We start from the raw sequence: 17,605 nt of genomic DNA on the forward strand, positions 1-17,605 counted from the left end.
TTGTTTAGCAGGGAATTTTCACTACTTCATTCTCTTGTTTTCATGAGCTGGTGGTTGTTAAGGAACAGAAGAATGGTGAAAAAATTCTTTAGGTCATCACTGTTGTCATATAATTTATTGTTTTCATCCTGTACATTTTATCATTGGCTGTTTTGTAGTGTTATGTTTAGATGTCGTTTATATTTTAATTTTTTGACGGAGGAATAAAGATATGTTCGCTGTCGAATGTGTGACATCCATTAAATAGTATTTTCTTTCCTATATTTGTTATTTTGTGCTTTAAATATACACACCACTATGCAATATCAAGTATTTGAAAGAATTTTGAATTCTGTCATACGTCTCACTGTTGTGTCGTTGATGTATTACTGTGATAATGAAATTTTAACAATGGTAACAAAAGTATTGAATTTTTGTTCTCAGGATTATTATGACCATGATTTAATGTATTTAAAAGTGTCGATACGGAAGGGATTTGTGGAATGTTAATTGGTTGACAGATCCGTTTCCTTATCTTAATTTTTAAAATTTGTAAGATGTATATGGGATCTTTAATAAAGTTGTTTATTACCATTTGAGAATGTTAAATACTTTAATACTTTGCACAAAATAGATAAGGAACTCACCTGATAAATGGTTCTTGAAGGTACAGTATGGTTTCGAATATGATATTCATAAGATACTAAATAATGATTTGTATATTTGGATTGTCAAGATTGCCTGGACCGATAAGTCAGCGTTGTTGCGGTACTATCACTGTTTAGAAATTCCATATTAATTTTTGTAGATTGTACTATGGCTGGTAATTTAAACCTTTACGATTTTAATGGCTCGATTAGACGGAATAAATTGCAAGAAGCGATTTTTTCTGATTTGGTTAGTTCTTTTTAATGGCATATTTTCTTGAATCTTCCAAACAATGTAACCTTCATCTATTTATTTCATTTCTTTCAGGCTAAAAAAGAGGATTTCATGAAAAAAATTAATGAAGAACGTATTGAAAGACAGGAACGTTCCAGGTAATGCATTTCAATATTAGATACATTGCTCTTTGGGCTTCCTGTTGTCGTTTTAGCTTCACACCTCCTATGCATTTGTTTCTTCGAAATGATCTTATGGTTGCGATATTTGCAATTGTTATATAAACAAGTTTGAAGAAGGCTTATATTTGATTATGGCTTATATTTGATTATGTAATTCTCTGTATTAGTTTAGTACTTACCAAATCTTTACTTTTTAACTTTAGATTTTAGAAAAACAGAAAAAATCGAAATTTTTTTTTTTGTTTTTTTTTTTTTTTTTTTACAAGTTGTGGTTTATCCAATACGTTCTGATCACATCTATATGTTTCACTTTTATTTACTTATTTTTATTTTATTTATATATTTTTATTTCTTCCTTCAGGCGAAAAATAGCAGCTGTCAAAATACAATCTGTATATCGGGGATATCGTATTAGGAAGCAATTTCATGTCTTTTTGCGAAATCTTTTCGATAAAGCAGGTCCAGTACAAAGCGTTACACTATTGGAAACGCAAATTTGTCGTTTGGCATTCTTCTTCCGATATGATGTTGACCGTGAAAGAACTGTAAGTTCCATAATTTTGGTGATATTCAGGCTTAACGCATCTTTTAGTTGTTGGTATTTCTTTTTACCATTAATGCATTTTATAGCTGTTATTATTTTTTAAAATAGAAAATCTGTTCCATAGTTCCATTAAAGTTTTCTCATATCTTTTTAATTATGATTTTGTTTGCAACAATCCTAGATAAAGTCCAGAGTTGCTTTTTGTGAGCCATAACTTTTAGTTAACATTGTGCAGTGAAGCAGTTATGCTAGCACAAGTTGTAAAAGCGAACAATTTATTGGATCGAAGGAGACGACGGCAACTTTTACGGTGTGCACTTGTGCTTCTGCAACACACCGATCGAACCAAATCGTGCACCTCTGCATTGCGGTTTTGTGAAGTTTATATAAAGGAAGAAGATTGCTTAATTTTGTTGAATTATGGCTTCTACTCATCCATAATGAATTTGTTCTCGAATTGTCATCAGCTTTCTTCTCGTAAATCTTTAGCATCTTGACTTAGTCATTATTGTGATAGGCTAAAGTAATTGCTAATTTAGAAAATTAGTTAGATTTGAAACGGAAAAGTATTTCTGGTTAGTTATATCTATTTTTATGTTTTACTGTTTTACAGAACTAACAGTGCAGTGTATTGTCTTGTAATAAGGCGGACTATACATCAAATATTTGTATGGGCTTAACATATATTTACATTTGTAATCGAGGTATTTGTCTCTTTTTTCTAAATTGTGATATTTTTCAGCTTTGTATATTGAGGAGAAACTTCCGCAGTACTCAGAATCACTTTTGCAAATATTGGTTTTACCTATAGATCGCCTTTCCAAGAAGTAGGCTTTTCGAGTACTTTAATGTTAATTTTTTTATTTGGAACTAGTAAGCATAGAGAGTGTTACTTTTTTACTTTTATAGATTCTGTCTACCAGAATCATAACTGAATTTCAAGATCATGTGTTTTCAATGAAGCAGAAATTATTCTGTTATAGAATTATTGTGTATTGAATAATTTGAATAGTCATCTGACTAATTCAATTTTTTTGTCATGGGAAGTTTCATTGTTTTTTATTGCAGGTCGAAAGCTATATATGAATTGTTTGACACGATCTGCAAACCAAGATTTGAAGCTATTACTGTTTGTTGCTTAGCACCCTTTCTAGCTCGACTTTGTAAAGCAGGGACTTGGAAACTCGATGATATTATGGATGCTTTATCAAGTAGTGATTATCGGTTATCACAAGATGTTTCTGCGCTTTTAATTTCATATATTGTGGCCGTTATTACTTCGGCATTTTCATTAGGTTTAGTTTTTTTCTTCATTCATTTATGCTTTAATTTTGGTAGCCTTAATTCTTGCTATGTCAGTTGTAGGCTAATAGTTATCGCTATTTTTAATTAACGGAAATAATTAAATTTCAAAGCTAACATTAAAATTAAATATCCTTCTACAAAACATATTCTTATATAATAAAAATATCCATTACAATTAACAAATATATAAATTATGAAATATTTTCAAATGTGTTCCCTATAATATTAGCAATTTAAAATGTCTCCTCTTCCCCTTCTTCCAAAACTTTTTTTTGTACTGTGTCCTAGCGAAAAAAATGGACAGTATAATGATTCCAAAGACATTTCGAATAATGCTTCAACTTTTACCTGTATGTATCATCATGTGTACTTATTGATAATCGAATTTTTTCTGACATATATAATCGCATCCGATATCTTAAATTTTATTTTCCAGAAGCTTTTAGCAAAAAACACCTTGTTTTGGTCTCATTACTTTATTACAGAAAAATTAAGCGATTTGGAAAAAACCAAATTGATTGCTGTGTACGCATCGCTCACACAAAATTTTACGCCACCACCGGAAGCAGTATTAACAGAACGAACTAATAATGATGATTCAGATACGGAAGACGAATCAAACGATACTATTATGGCTGCGATATCTGATGTTGAACCAGAAATTCTGGAAAGTATTTTAATTTATTTGAAAATATTTCATTTTTATGAGAAATTGAGGACTTTTTTGCAATGTAAAAAGATATAAACGTATTTTGCTTACTTCATTTTCTGAAAAACCGTGAATTTCAAGTTTTTGGAAGGGTGTAGCATGCAAAGTCCAACTTGAAAGCTCATTTGCCCCAGTAAATTTAAATCATCAGAAGAGAACTGTACTGTTTTCAGACCGCACAATTTTACTTGAAAACTCTAATCTCCAGTCTGAAATTTCTTCTGTCAAATGAATCATTCATAAATGCGTTGTTGGAAGATCGTCAAGGAATTACTTCGCTTTGCACATTAACTTATTTCATACGCATCCATTCGTCTGCAAATTATATTTCTCTGACGAACTTATTTTCTTCATTTCGGCAGCTAATTCCAAGTTTATGGAGGCTAATATTGTCCCTTAACACGAATACGATGTTTGGAGTGACACAACCACTAATAAGAATGCTGGAAAAGGTTAGTAGGACTTATCATTTTTAAACATTTTTTAGTAACATGTCGTATTCATATCATAAAGAAATGTTAAATGTAACATTCATATGTTTTATCCTGTATATATTGAAAAACACTTTTTTCTGAATTTTGAGATATGTGTTATTTCTGTTGTTACTTTGTTTTTAATTTAATCAGTAGGAAAGTTTTTCATTTCATGACTATGAAATATAATCTCAGATGATTAATTTTCCTAACAGATCAAACTGTAGTGTATAGCGTTTTTTCTTTCAGGGTGAAAATATATCGAATTCTGATGAACAATCTTTAATACCGGCTTTATCAATATTTATAACATTGATGATGAATGCATTGAAAATAGTTGACGATGACGATTTCCAAAATGGTGGTGTTGGAGATACTGTTTTTCCTCTTACACTAAACCAAATGGCTGATATAGTCGTTCATTGTCGGTTAGTGTAGGATATAAATCATTTCTGGATTTTTTTTAACTTTTTTTGTGCATGAATTGAAGAAATTTAAATTGAGGTAGTATAACACTAAAATTGCTTATAATGCAAAAACTGCAATAGCAAAATTAACTTTGCTTATTTCATTATAATTTAGTGCTACTTCCTACGATTAATACAAATTAATTTTGAAGCAATGTTTTTTATTATAAGTGTTTCATCGCTTATTTAAACCCGTGTTTTCTTTTTTTTCACTTCGTTCTTGTCTTCTTTGATATATTGTTTTTTATTATTAATTGTAACTTTTAAGTGATCTTACACTTGGCTTAATCGATCTCGCATTTCCTATTAATATTGGACCATTCCAACAATCTGTGATGAAGAGTTCAAAATGGGCTAATTTATTTCAGGTGATTGAAACAGCATTAATGTTTACTCTTCCAGTATTTTTTTTTTCCTTTGAATTATTTTGCTAAGTATATTGAATTAGGTAAGCATGATTCCAGCAATGAAATTTTGAAAAGTACTACTTTTAGGATGTCACCTTGTTAACGAAAGCATTACACGAACGAGATAATCGAGTTTGTGTCATGCCGCACAATTTCTGGTCCAATCATAATAGAAATGTTGTCGTCAATTCTGTAAGTTCATGTCTCTTTTCCACTCATTTTTGCTTTATTTGCAGTTTATGCATGACATAGATTTAAATATAATTAATTAAAGATCTGAAATGTTAACTGTTGGTTGTAAAGTAGTTAAAAATTATCTAAACGATGTTACAGTAAAAAGCAAAAAATATTCTCTCCCTACAGTAGTGATCTGCAATTCATCAGTCATAACAGTTTCTCTATTCATCATTCATACAAGAATTCAAAGAAAATGTTTTTATTTTGTAGTTATAAATTCTGAGATAAATTTGTCTGTAGAAATAGTCATTTTAGTCACTGTGGCAAAGTGAATATGGTCGTCGACGTCGCGCAAGACGTCCATTTGAATTTGTGCGTTTTTTGCTTGATAATAGAGATTCGGATGCTAATGAAGACCCTCCAAGTGTCAGTGAGTTGCGTAATTTATCGATCATCCGCAATATTCCTTTCGTTATTCCTTTTATGCAGCGAATTGAGGTACGCTTACTTCTTTCTTGTGAAGTTATCAAGCACTTATTTCGTAATTTTGGTTGTAAATTCGAGTGGATCAACGAAAATTTTAGGTGGTACATTGAATTATTTTCAGATTTTCACAGAATTGCTTCTAAGAGATCGGATACGTAATGATACAGGTAATTACAATGATTATTTTCTCTCAGTGACAACGAAATTGTAAGTATTCAAGGAAGACGTTTATATCTTTGATAAATAAGCATTTCTATAATGTTTTGTGAAAGTTAATAATTGCTATGTCTTTTTTTGCGAAGGGAAAAACGTTAGTTAGATAAAAAAAAAAAAAACTTTTTCTCGGTTTTTCAGGCCGAAATAGGCATTTTATCGCTGTACACAGAGCAACTTTGTACGAAGATGCATTTAGAGCGTTACAGCCTCACCTTGGTAAAAGTTTTTGACTACTTTTATAACTTATTGAAGCAAATATTTTCGTCAAATAATTCTTTCAACAGTAGTGCCGTATAAGTCGAGAAATGGATATTAAGAATCGTTAAACTATTGCAGAAATGCAGTATCTACGCATTGAATTTTTAGTTCCCGATATGAAATCAACAATTCGTGTACAGATGGTAAATTGGGCAGGACTAGAAGAAGCTGGCGTTGATGGTGGTGGCATTTTTAGGGAATTCCTTTTCGAACTCCTTCAGACCGCTCTTGATCCATCTCGTGGTTTTTTTGCTACAACTCATGAACAGCTTTTATATCCAAACCCTTTGGCACCATTTCTTTATCCGAATAATTTTGTTGATCATTTTTATTTCATCGGTCGAATTATTGCTAAGGTGATTATTAATTTTTGAGTATATAGTTTTTTTAAGCTTTTATTCTAAATAATAAGATGATTTTTTGGTTGCTACTGAATCTTATTATGTTATTCCTACGATTTTAATTTGTTATTAGATTAGCCATCTAATTTATTTACATTGCGATTAACCTTTGACGATTATCATCTAAGTATTTAATGAAAGAAATTGTGACCATTAATTGTAATGCTTTTACTTAAGTTTTTTACTTCGAAAGTTTAAGTTGACCTATCTTAATTCAGTCGTTAGTGCGGTTTTGTCATCTACCATCTGGAATTAGGAAAAAGTCGACTAAATTGCTCTGGATTATACTTTGGATAATTTGCAGTTTTGATCTCTTAATTTGTTTTAATATATGCTTAATTTATATGTGTTTTATATGTGATTTCTTAATCTATGCATTTTGCAGTTAATATATGAAGGTTTACTGGCAGACATTCGTTTTGCCAATTTCTTCTTGCTGCAGTGGATGGGAAATCCGGACGGAACAGTTCTGGATTTGGAATTAGTTAAATCATATGATCCTCTTTTGCACAAAAATCTGAAGTTTTTGAAGCGTTGCTCAACAGAAGAAATCGAAAATCTTGATCTTGATTTCAGTGTTATGACTGATAATTTCGGCGTGACGGCGGTAAGAAATAGATTCTTTTGTAAACATAATGAGCGTTAAATTGCTGACTTTTTATTATCAAATTTTATTGCTTTTTTGTTAACGAATCTTTTTAAAAGGTATAACTTATTACTTTCTGCAGAAGGTAGAATTAAAGAAAGATGGTAGTTGCATCAAAGTAACAGCAGACAACAGAATGGAATATATACAGTTATATGTTAATTACTATCTTTCCAAGCGAGTACGTTCATTTTGCCAATTGTTATTATTTTTTTTTTTTTTTATTAATGCAGAAGTTTGTGTCCCACTGCCTTTGTAAATTATTAAAACAAATATTGAATACTCGCTCAAAAAAATCTAAAACATTCAGATTTTTTACAGCTTTCACCAATGATTGCCGCGCTTCGTAGTGGTTTGAGGAATGTTATAGATCCTGAATGGTTGCGAATGTTCTCGCCATTAGAAATTTCAATGTTGGTTGGCGGTAGTGATTCAGAAATTGATTTCAATGAACTAAAAAAATTCACGACTGTACATAACATAAAGTGTAAGAATTAGTAGTTCTCTCATTCGTTACCCATGTTTTCAATAATTTGATTTTGCCTACTTATAAATTATAATCCTCTTGAACATATTTCATCTAGAAAACGTTTATTTAAGCAGAACATGACCAACAGTACATGGATCTATTCTGGTTGGTTATCAATGGTTTTTCATCTGGCGACAAAAAGAAGCTGTTAAAATTTATAACTGGTTGTCCACGACCACCCATAATGGGTTTTAAGGTAATATTTTTTCTCTTTTGTATTTGCTTTAAAAAAGAGTTATTTGTTCTGCAATTAAAGATGAGAATTTTTATTTGATAAATAAGGTAGAAAAAGCTCGTAAGCTGTCATTCATATGTGGAAAAGAATTATATTTTATAATGTTTTTTTTTTTTTTTTTGAATGTTCTTTTTCTATGATAGTAATGTTCCGCAATGAAAAAGGAGTAGTAGTTTGAGAACGAAGCAAAATTTTTTCAAATTTGTTATAATTTCTGTGCTCATAATTAGAGGCTTTCTGGAGTAATTCATAAAATAAAAACAATTTTTGATTTACAAAAGTCTAAATGCGTGTGTATTTGCTTAGACTTTAACACCGCCAATGGGTATTCAGCTCGTCCATGACGTTGATAAACTACCGACTGCTGCGACATGTATGAATTTGTTGAAGCTGCCACTATATGATAATGCTGAAACGTTGCGTCGTAAGCTAATCTATGCAATAAATTGTGGAGCTGGTTTCGAACTTTCATGATATTTCTTTTGCTTGTTTTGGAAATTTTGCTAATATGAATGGGCATAGTTGACTAATTTTATAAATCTAATTGTAATTATTCGAAGTGTTACTCGATGAGAACTATTTCACATTTTGTACATCTTCCGAGTATTACCTCGTATTTCATACCACTTCAAATGTATTTGAAGCTTCAATTTGGTAATGAAATCATACTTAATCAAAGTTTTCAATGAAACTTTTTAAATTAAATTGATTTCATGTCTATATGCAAAATTAATAATATAAAAAGCGTAGGTTCAAATGAGTGACTCATGCATGAGTTTGTTACATTAAGGATGAATAAATGAAGATCGTACAGTCCTAATACAAGAAATTCTTTCTGTATGTGTTCATGAATTTAGGTTTTGATTGGTAAATTTTTGATTTTTTGGAAGTCTTTGCTATTTTCACAAGTGTTATTGTATTTGTTATCTTTCCATCACTAAGCTATATACAGTTTGTAGTCTCTGTGTTTGGATGTATAGTGTTCTTTTTGCAGGTATCTGTAAAATACAACATTTTTTATTAAGATAGCGTTGACTTTTGTATTGCTCTCATGCGAGTTATCGCTGTTAAATGTCTCATTTGTTCTTTAGGTTAAAATTTTTATAATTTTTTACATTATTTGCGTAAGAATAAATGTAGATCACTCACTTATTTTCATCCATAACTTTTCAAAATAAGCTACTCTGAATGAAACTAGAAATATGAATCAAATATCTGAGTAGAATCGGACATAGTGAGTTATTTTGATAAGTTCTTTTTTTTTTTTTTAATTTCCATCCAAAATTACAGTTTGAATAAACTTGGGAAGCAAAGGTGCAAACTGATAGCCACATATACAAATTTGGTTGTGTTTAATGGAAGAATCGTCTGATGGTCTTCATCTCGACAGAGGTATTTACTGTTTGGAATATGTTTTGTTTGTAAGAAAATATATTTTCTAGTTTTATTCATACTCTTTAAATCATGTCAATAGTAACGACTATTCTGCATAATGTGTTTACTGCTAAAAATGTATTAAAGATTTTGAATAATATTCAGTAATGTTATCAGTCTTTCAATTATCTTACGAATTTAATTGGCTAAAACTAATGCACGATTGCAGATATTCAAAGAATTCTTGAATTGATCGAACATGTACAAAAAACCGGTGAACTGAATAGTCCGAAGCTTACATCGCTGCAAAATATTTTACAATCTGACTTCTTTTCATCAGTTCGCGAAGTTTTTGAAAATGTTTACGATACTATCAGTGCTGATAGTGCTCGAGAGGTGTATTTTCAAGATCTTAAAAAATAAGAATACTGCCTGATAATGAAAAATTTTTTATGTGTATATGTAACTATAGTTAAAATTTGGTGTCTCGTTCGAGCAACTTTGAGGAAATGTATTACTTTAAAATTTTTTAGGTGAGAACAAGTGCAACAGCAAAAGCAACTGTAGCAGCATTTGCAGCAGCTGAGGGACATGCACATCCACGAATTGTTGAACTTCCGAAGACAGACCAAGGTCTTGGATTCAACGTTATGGGTGGGAAAGAACAGAATTCACCTATTTATATATCTCGTATTATTCCCGGAGGTGTCGCTGATAGAAACGGACAATTGAAACGTGGTGATCAGTTGGTTGCGGTTAGTATTTTTATTTGATTTAATTAAGTGAAAATAATTATTTTTTTCAAATTTTATTTACACAAAAATTCTAACACAATCGTCTGGGCTGTGACTATATGAAAGATAATATTGAAGTTTTTTTTTTTTTTTTTTTTTTTTTTTTTTTTTTTTCTTTTTTCTTGAAACTCTACATTCTGGTAACTGAACGATTCAAATACTAGTCATTTTTTTTTTGCAAATTGATATTCGTAGTACTGCTTAGCATTTAATCAGTAACGCAGATATCGCACAGTTGCATATGTGGTAATGCTGCTTTTTATGTTTTATGTTTTTTTTTTTTTTTTTTTTTCAGAATAAATACATCGTTTCAATTTTGAATTCTCTATCTTTAATGTGTAAGTTTTTGCCAAAAATTATTTGTACCACAATAATTTTTAGGTAAATGGAGTTAATGTTGAGTGGGAAAGTCATGAAAAAGCTGTGGACTTGTTGAAATCAGCACGAGGTACCGTGAGATTGGTTGTACGTTATACACCACGATTACTGGACGAAATGGAGCGACGCTTTGAACGGCAGCGACGGAGGGCGAATCAAACTAGTCCTGCACCCATTTTCAAACGATAGGCTTAGTTAAATGCTTCTGTTCGTTTTCTCTCAATTAAAAAAATTTTTCTTATTTGTTGTGAAATATTTTACTATAGAGGAAAAGATTATATCTAGCTCATTTTACCAAGATCTTGCGATTGAACTTAATTAATTTTGATTGATTTGTTGGATTTTATTGATCTTATGAACAGATTTTTGACTGATTAATTTTGCTGTGCTTTAAATTACCGCATTTGTAATGGTAATGGATATTTTGTTTTATAAATTCGCTTCAAATTTTTAAGATTTCTTGTATAATTTCACAATAGTTTGACTTTTTTTTTATTGTTTGTGTTCTGGTATTTCTTATTTTGTATAAATATAATATACGGTTGAATTCTACATAATTATTTGTTTAAAGCTCTCGCTATATACATATATACTCCAGTTTTTTCTCTCTTTGAACTTATCGAATTTATCTTTTCACAGAAAACTAAGTATTTAATTCGATTCCAGTAATATATCTACTGATCCAAGTTAGCATAGTTACAACTCTTGCTTTGTTATTATGGATAATTTCTTCCGGAATTTTTGGAGGTATTTGTAGGGATTTTAAATGTTGGCACATGAGCAACTTTAGATTTAGTTGAATATGCTCATTTCAAAAATGTTTCGCTGTAAAAATGTGACTTTATCTTTGGTCATATATTTCTGATAGAGATTAATGTCACAAAACGCCGCTCAGATTCGAAAGCAGTTAATCAATTTGGAAAGAGAAGAGAGAGCTTTGCAACGACTTCATGTCCATTTTACAGGTTTCTGTTTTATGGTGTATTTTTTATCTTTATATAGCGTTAAATTCATATCCTTTCGTTAGAGAAAAGAAAAAAAAAAAAAAAAACATGGCGAGAGTTTCTTTATATTACCTTGTTATCTTTGTGCTTAACAATATATTTAGTACCAAATGTATCTCCATATCTGATAATTACATTTAAAAATTTTCTAAGTTAGTAAGATAATGTGGAAAGAAACTTTGTATTTTAGTGCTCATTTGTTTGTTAATAATAATGCCCAGCACTTATCAGACTGCTTGAAAAGCCCAGCGTCTTATTAGCTTTTTTTTTTTTGTTGGTCCAGTTGTGACATATATGTGAAATACGACAATTCCAGGATTACTACGAGCTGTAGAATTAGAGTCAATGCGATTAAATGCATTGAAAAGCATAGTTCAATCTTCACAACGTGCATCAAGTCCGAATGCTTCTTCAGTACCAGATTCGATCAAAACGTTAGATTCTTGAATGATCTTCTCTCTTTCTTCACTTTTCAATTGTTAAATCTGGAATCTTAGAAACCTATTTTGATGTTTTAGCATGATACATTTTTGAATTTCATAAGTATACATTTATTTTGTTGAAAGTTTTTGTAAAGTTAGTAAGATAACATGGAAATAAAGTTGTACTTTAATATCTGTTTGTTTGGCAAAAATTTCATCTGCTGAAGTGCGGCTTGATTTTTGACTGTTTCTTTTATTTTAATTATCGCCTTTCTGTCTAATTTGGATGTGATATATAATACATTTTACTAAAGATGTTTTACTATCATCGTCAATATCTTGGTGAAATATATATCAGTGATTTGTCGGAATCTCATTTTGCATTTTCCAGATATGAGAAATAATGAATAGATCAAAGATAGCAATGAGAAATTGGCGTTTGCTGTATGCGACTCGAAAATGTTATGCAAAGGATGGTGTTTCTACTGATTTAAAAATTACTGACAACTGTGTTAATCGACTACGGGAAGTTGCCAGCACTGGAGAGCATCTGAGAATAGTGGTCGATGGTGGTGGCTGTTCCGGTTTTGAGTATAAAATGAGTTTAGACAGTAAAATCAATGATAATGATTTTGTTTTCTGCAAAGATCACATTAAAGTCGTTGTAGACGAGGTTCGTTTTTAAATCTTATTTTAAGGATTTGTAAAATTGTAGAAGGAGGAATCTAGAAATAACACTCCCTATTTGAGGTTCTACATCGGAGATTATATCGCTCCTTATTAGAGAGGAGTTGATATAGCAGGTGATCGTTTGAAAGCTACATGAAAATTCAAAACTACGACAAAGAACTTATGACATGTATTAAAATTTGGTAGAACCAAATTTGTTGAAGAGGAAAGAAAATGGAGTGTAAAATGTAGCATAGACTAATTTAATTTTCTAAGGTGCCTGTGTAAATGAGCTAAATTCTTGGATTTCTTGCATCATTCAAATATACTCAATTTCATTTGAGCTGAGATGGATTAGTTATATAAATAATGTTATCATTCCTATTTTCACATTAAATGAATAATAGATTAGTATATGTGTAAGATCCTAGGTATTTTAATGCAATAATTCTGCGTTTTTTTTTTGGAACGTAAGACATTTCAGATATCACTTCAGTTTTTGAAGGGTGCAACAGTAGATTATTTGGAAGATTTGATGCGATCATCATTTCGTATCATTGATAATCCAGTCGCCGAGAAGGGTTGTTCGTGCGGATCATCATTTGCTATCAAAATGGATTAGTTTTTTCACTGTGAAGCTTACGACATTGTTTTATTGTTTGTTTCTTCTTGAAATGAGCATGTTTTTAGCTTGAATAAATAGCTGTCGTGCATTGTCTTCATGCTTTGACTACTTTTTATTTGGTGAATTGTGCAAAGTTCATTCAACAAAAGTATTTGTAAGCTGGTGAATTTATCGCCTTTTTTTGAATGAAGTTGGAAAAGATGTCTTTGTCTAATCTTCATCCCTATTTTGACCATTTTAAAAAGCAGCGAGTTTTTTTTTTTTTTGTTTATAAATGTCCAAATAAATTGTTTAATAACAACAGTTATTGGTTGGTTTCAAAATTAAAAATTAATATTTCATGTTCAATTTTGGTTTCTCTGGAAGAGTATTATGAGAATATGATTAGGAAGGAATCACTATTATTTTGAGCGAGATGAATCCTGACTTATTGTCTGATTCAATGGGATCGATTAAAACTGTTTTATTTGAGGGATGTTCTTCGGAAGGGTAAATCGCATGAAAGAGCTATTACTTCTTGTGTGATTTGAGGTGTCAGATATTCGAAATTCTTGGTGCGACACTGTGGGTAAATTTGTTACCATTCTATTAAATCTCTGGAGATTGTTATGCGGCATTTCATTCATTACGGTGTTGTTTTATAATTTGGATGACCTTTAGGATATCTAATTCGAAAATGCAAGGAAAATTATTAAACTGGTACTCGTTCATATTTCGTAAGCAATCGCTGACAGCATTACTAATGTTTCCAAGAATTCCAAGGAACCATGGTCGAACAGGTGGTCGGGGAAAGAGCAATTGGGGTCAAAAAGGTTGGCGATGGTTTACTGGAAGCACTGCTTTTCCTTTACTTGGCTTTTCAATGATAACAACATTCAAGGATCTATTTGGGACACCACCATTTCAACTTGATAAAGATCCACTAAAACATAAAATCAAAGAAGTAAGAAATTCCAGTACCACTTGTTATAGTTGCATTTACTTTTTTCTAGAAATAAAAGAGTAATCAATGGAATGATTTGTCTTAACTTCTTAACCTTTTAATGCATTAAATTTATGTCAAATGTATGCTGAGCTTTACACTGAATTCATTTAAAGGCATGGTTGTACAGGAAGGAACATAAGTATAATCAAGCAGTAATAGTCCTGGAAGAGGCAATGCAAATGGCCACTGGACGAAACAATGAATTGATTGTTAGTCGGATTATTGATGAATTAGCCAATACTTATTATGAAATGGGAAAACTAGATGAAGCAGAACAAGCTTTTCGTGATCTTTTGCAGCGGTTTGTGCATTTTATTAACTTCTCTGACTTTGGTTTTTTTTTTTTTTTCCATTGATGTAAATAGTACAGGACTTCTCGATATCATTCTCCTACATTACTCTTCTGTTTAAAAGGCATTATTTCCACTTTATTATTGTGAATTATTATTTTGACTTTAAGTTTTTGCATGTCTCAACTTATTTTTCTCGGATTTTCAATGTAAATTTTAAACTGTTGATCAGCAGATGTTTTGGAAGACTTTAAATAGGTTTTATTTTTGAATGTTAATGATTTAGATTGATGATTCTACACACAAAGAAAGATGACGACCCTGAATTTATCGACGTGAGCCTCAAATTATCCGACATATTTGCTCAGAAAGGCAAACTAGATGATGCCGAAATTGGTTACAAACATTGTGTTGCTAGACAAATGAAAGTATGCAATATAAAATTCATGATATGTGCTCTCTAAAAAATATATTTTCATTTTCTTTTCCTTTTAAATGACATATCGAAACTTCATCCAAACTTCCGTACTTCATTCTTTATATACATATAACCAAGCAATTCTTTACTGATCTGAACGGAATTTTTACTGAAGGTAATCGAGAGGCATATGGCGAAATATTCAATAAACTACGGTGGTTCGCATGATATTCCACAGGTCGTGAACCAGTATGGAGCTGTATTTACAGATCCTCTTGCCCTTTATGGCCTGTGTCTTGAGCAATACGCTCACTTCATTGTAAGTTTGGTATACTGCAAATCTTTATAGTATAGAAATTATTAATTTAATTGCAAGTCGAATATTACAGGCTCGATACAGGGAAGAGAAAAGGATAGACGATACTGCACAACTTATAGATGAAGCTTTGAAGGTAGTTTCTCTAAAAAAAAGTTTCACTTTACTCCGGAATATCACATAATTTTAGAACACCACTATATATTCTAAAAAGGTCGACATATTTGTAATCCTACTTTAATTTTCTCATGGTTTTAGATTTCATATCAAATTTACGGCATCAATTGTTTCCACACAATCAATATGCTCAATAATTATAGTGCTCTGTTGATTAACAGGAACAGGTAAATTTCGTCCAGAGAATTGATTAGTTAACTTTATTCTTGGTATAAAAGAATCAGTCTCAAAAAAATTAGCGAAATCTGCATGCTTGTTTATTTTATAGTAGTACCCTGGTAAGATTCATAACAGAAATACTTTTTTCTAATACTGAAGAAATTAAAAATTGTTGCGCTTCCTACCTAGCTCACTGAGAGAACACTCACATCGTTTAGCTTCTGAAAAGAAAGTATAGAATTTACGAAGGGAATTATTTTACAGTGGCCCAAAGGCGAATTTCATTAACAATTAACAAGTTTTTTCCATTTCGCTTGAATCTATCAGGTTTGATCTTGCAAAAAAGTATTTGGAAATTGGTATAGATAGGATATTGTATATCGATGAATGCAGCAGCCTACTGCCTGGATACTATTGTAATTATTCAGAAGCACTTTATCATTGTGGTCAAAGGTACGTTCGTATGAAAACTTTCCACTTCATGATTGGTTATTTATCATATTGAAATGACTACCGAATTATCAGTAACTGAACCACATAGAGTATAAAATTAAAGAGTTGATGTCTTGCATTGCAAGCCACTTCTATTCAACACCTAGTAGTGTACCGCAGACAATGTGCTACTGGATGCTGATAGTTTTGATGATTCCGCTAATGCATTAAATTTCAGAGTAGAGGCGCTTCAGTATGCAAAAAAAGCTGTCAATTTATCACAGTCCGAATCAAAAGAATTAAAAAATTATACGACAAGGTTTCTCCAAGATATGGAAAAAGATTATAAGCGCCATCGATGATGGCATATTTAAGAATCATTTTTGTTGCCTACTTTCTCTTTTAAAACTACTTTTCAGTATTTTTGGCAGGATAAAATGTTTTCAGAAAATCTTTTAAGATTAAATAGACTTAAGATTCTACTAGATTTATTCTAACGTTAGTTTAAACATCCCTGGACATAGGTAAGCCTTTAGATTCACTAAGGTTATTACTAAATACTCTTAAGCTTATCTAGCTTTAGGAGTTCAGATCTCGGAAGTTACAAACGTTCTACAACATATGAGATCAATGAATAAAACTTTAAAAAAGGAAAGCTTTCCGCCAAAACTACTTAACATTTGAACTAAATTTCATTTTGTCAAAAGATTTTCCGAATGAAGATAAATAAATGTTCACAGAGAGATGTATATAACAGCAATACATGTGGAATTACTACAAATAGATTGATTCAATAGATGAATAAAATGTTCCCAAGATTTAATCAAATTTCATTCAACAACCTAAACGATTGTGACATATCCAGTGGCAATACATTAAATGTTAATTTATAAACTTCCTCCATACCCTCGTAGACCAGCATTTCAGGTATAGAAAAATCTGGATTTATTTTTTCTTGAGTAATCATCACGTGACCATCTATCATCGCTTTGAGCAGCAGTTGTCCACCTCGATCTCTTTTTAGATAGACCTTGAAACGAAATAAACTATAAAATAATACTGTAGTAATGGACCAAGAAAAATAATGTTTTGTATCTTCCAATTAAATCGTTATTAACAATTTTACAAAAAAAAACGTCACCACATTTGTTCATTCTCATGCCGAGATTTGCGGAAGGACAGGATAGAAGCCTAAACTTTTAATACAAACAGCAGAAACGGTTCGGAAAGTCAAAGTGCGTCACTTATTCGATTCTTTACTTCCTTTAGAATGATTTAAATAATCATACATACATTTAAGCCAGGATGAAAATTCATCTTATGCTGGCATACTAGAAGATCATTTTTCCGTACTAGATCGCCCTCAGTCTTGTAAATCCCTCGGAATGGTATATTCCGTCTTGGTCGTAACAAATTACGAACAATCGAATAAGTTGGTGATGAAATTCGAAGTAGTGCGACACCACTGCTAGTACATGCTGCTGCCATCGATGTGCCTGCAAATTACATAGATTCTTTATTTTTTGGGGAAGACTGGGTACAAAGTTTGTGAGAGCGTTCACATTCCCTACAAGTAAATATATGAATTACAGGTTGAATCATAAGTCATCCATTTCCTGGATATCATATCCCACTCCTATTTCGATTATGACTTGTTAAATTATCA

At 31.2% G+C, this 17,605-nt stretch overlaps 6 protein-coding genes across 8 annotated transcripts; 5 read left to right on the forward strand and 1 right to left on the reverse strand.

Moving 5' to 3' along the window:
- Window positions 1–795: 795 nt before the first annotated feature.
- On the forward strand, window positions 796–8,370 carry Bma-etc-1 (conserved hypothetical protein,hypothetical protein; the record flags this gene model as incomplete). Its single annotated transcript, XM_001895086.2, has 20 exons — window positions 796–876; window positions 955–1,019; window positions 1,405–1,588; window positions 1,809–2,064; window positions 2,330–2,414; window positions 2,656–2,882; window positions 3,378–3,563; window positions 3,869–4,053; window positions 4,324–4,502; window positions 4,810–4,909; window positions 5,036–5,140; window positions 5,441–5,623; window positions 5,733–5,778; window positions 5,966–6,043; window positions 6,194–6,441; window positions 6,872–7,093; window positions 7,215–7,313; window positions 7,454–7,619; window positions 7,733–7,857; window positions 8,203–8,370. The coding sequence occupies 20 exons, from the start codon at window positions 796–798 to the stop codon at window positions 8,368–8,370; spliced, it is 2,988 nt and encodes a 995-aa protein (XP_001895121.2).
- Window positions 8,371–9,251: 881 nt separating this feature from the next.
- Window positions 9,252–10,631, forward strand: Bma-lin-7 (cell junction protein LIN-7, putative; the record flags this gene model as incomplete). The annotated part of the gene is made up of 4 exons (XM_001895087.2): window positions 9,252–9,288; window positions 9,500–9,666; window positions 9,804–10,025; window positions 10,446–10,631. 4 exons carry the CDS (start codon window positions 9,252–9,254, stop codon window positions 10,629–10,631), a joined length of 612 nt encoding a protein of 203 aa, XP_001895122.1.
- A 685-nt stretch (window positions 10,632–11,316) lies between these two features.
- Bm8699 (Uncharacterized protein) lies at window positions 11,317–11,893 on the forward strand (the record flags this gene model as incomplete). The annotated part of the gene is made up of 2 exons (XM_043078154.1): window positions 11,317–11,407; window positions 11,763–11,893. The coding sequence occupies 2 exons, from the start codon at window positions 11,317–11,319 to the stop codon at window positions 11,891–11,893; spliced, it is 222 nt and encodes a 73-aa protein (XP_042934088.1).
- Window positions 11,894–12,271: 378 nt separating this feature from the next.
- On the forward strand, window positions 12,272–13,159 carry Bm6831 (Iron-sulfur cluster assembly accessory protein; the record flags this gene model as incomplete). The annotated part of the gene is made up of 2 exons (XM_001895088.2): window positions 12,272–12,541; window positions 13,022–13,159. The coding sequence occupies 2 exons, from the start codon at window positions 12,272–12,274 to the stop codon at window positions 13,157–13,159; spliced, it is 408 nt and encodes a 135-aa protein (XP_001895123.1).
- Window positions 13,160–13,838: 679 nt separating this feature from the next.
- Window positions 13,839–16,301, forward strand: Bma-ddl-3 (conserved hypothetical protein,hypothetical protein; the record flags this gene model as incomplete). Of its 3 annotated transcripts, none has more annotated exons than XM_001895089.2 (8): window positions 13,839–14,105; window positions 14,261–14,448; window positions 14,724–14,865; window positions 15,031–15,174; window positions 15,245–15,307; window positions 15,430–15,515; window positions 15,835–15,960; window positions 16,178–16,301. In XM_001895089.2, 8 exons carry the CDS (start codon window positions 13,839–13,841, stop codon window positions 16,299–16,301), a joined length of 1,140 nt encoding a protein of 379 aa, XP_001895124.2. The 3 variants fall into 3 exon arrangements, with proteins under 3 accessions (XP_001895124.2, XP_042934089.1, XP_042934090.1); XM_043078155.1 differs by having other exon boundaries at window positions 14,025–14,105; XM_043078156.1 differs by lacking the exons at window positions 15,835–15,960; window positions 16,178–16,301 and adding an exon at window positions 15,772–15,802 and having other exon boundaries at window positions 14,025–14,105.
- Window positions 16,302–16,762: 461 nt separating this feature from the next.
- Bm6834 (LIN-7, putative) lies at window positions 16,763–17,566 on the reverse strand (the record flags this gene model as incomplete). The annotated part of the gene is made up of 3 exons (XM_001895090.2): window positions 16,763–16,969; window positions 17,233–17,435; window positions 17,530–17,566. The coding sequence occupies 3 exons, from the start codon at window positions 17,564–17,566 to the stop codon at window positions 16,763–16,765; spliced, it is 447 nt and encodes a 148-aa protein (XP_001895125.2).
- Window positions 17,567–17,605: the final 39 nt, after the last annotated feature.

This window comes from Brugia malayi, assembly GCF_000002995.4.
Source record: "Brugia malayi strain FR3 genome assembly, contig: Bm_v4_Chr2_contig_001, whole genome shotgun sequence".
Taxonomy (NCBI): domain Eukaryota; kingdom Metazoa; phylum Nematoda; class Chromadorea; order Rhabditida; family Onchocercidae; genus Brugia; species Brugia malayi.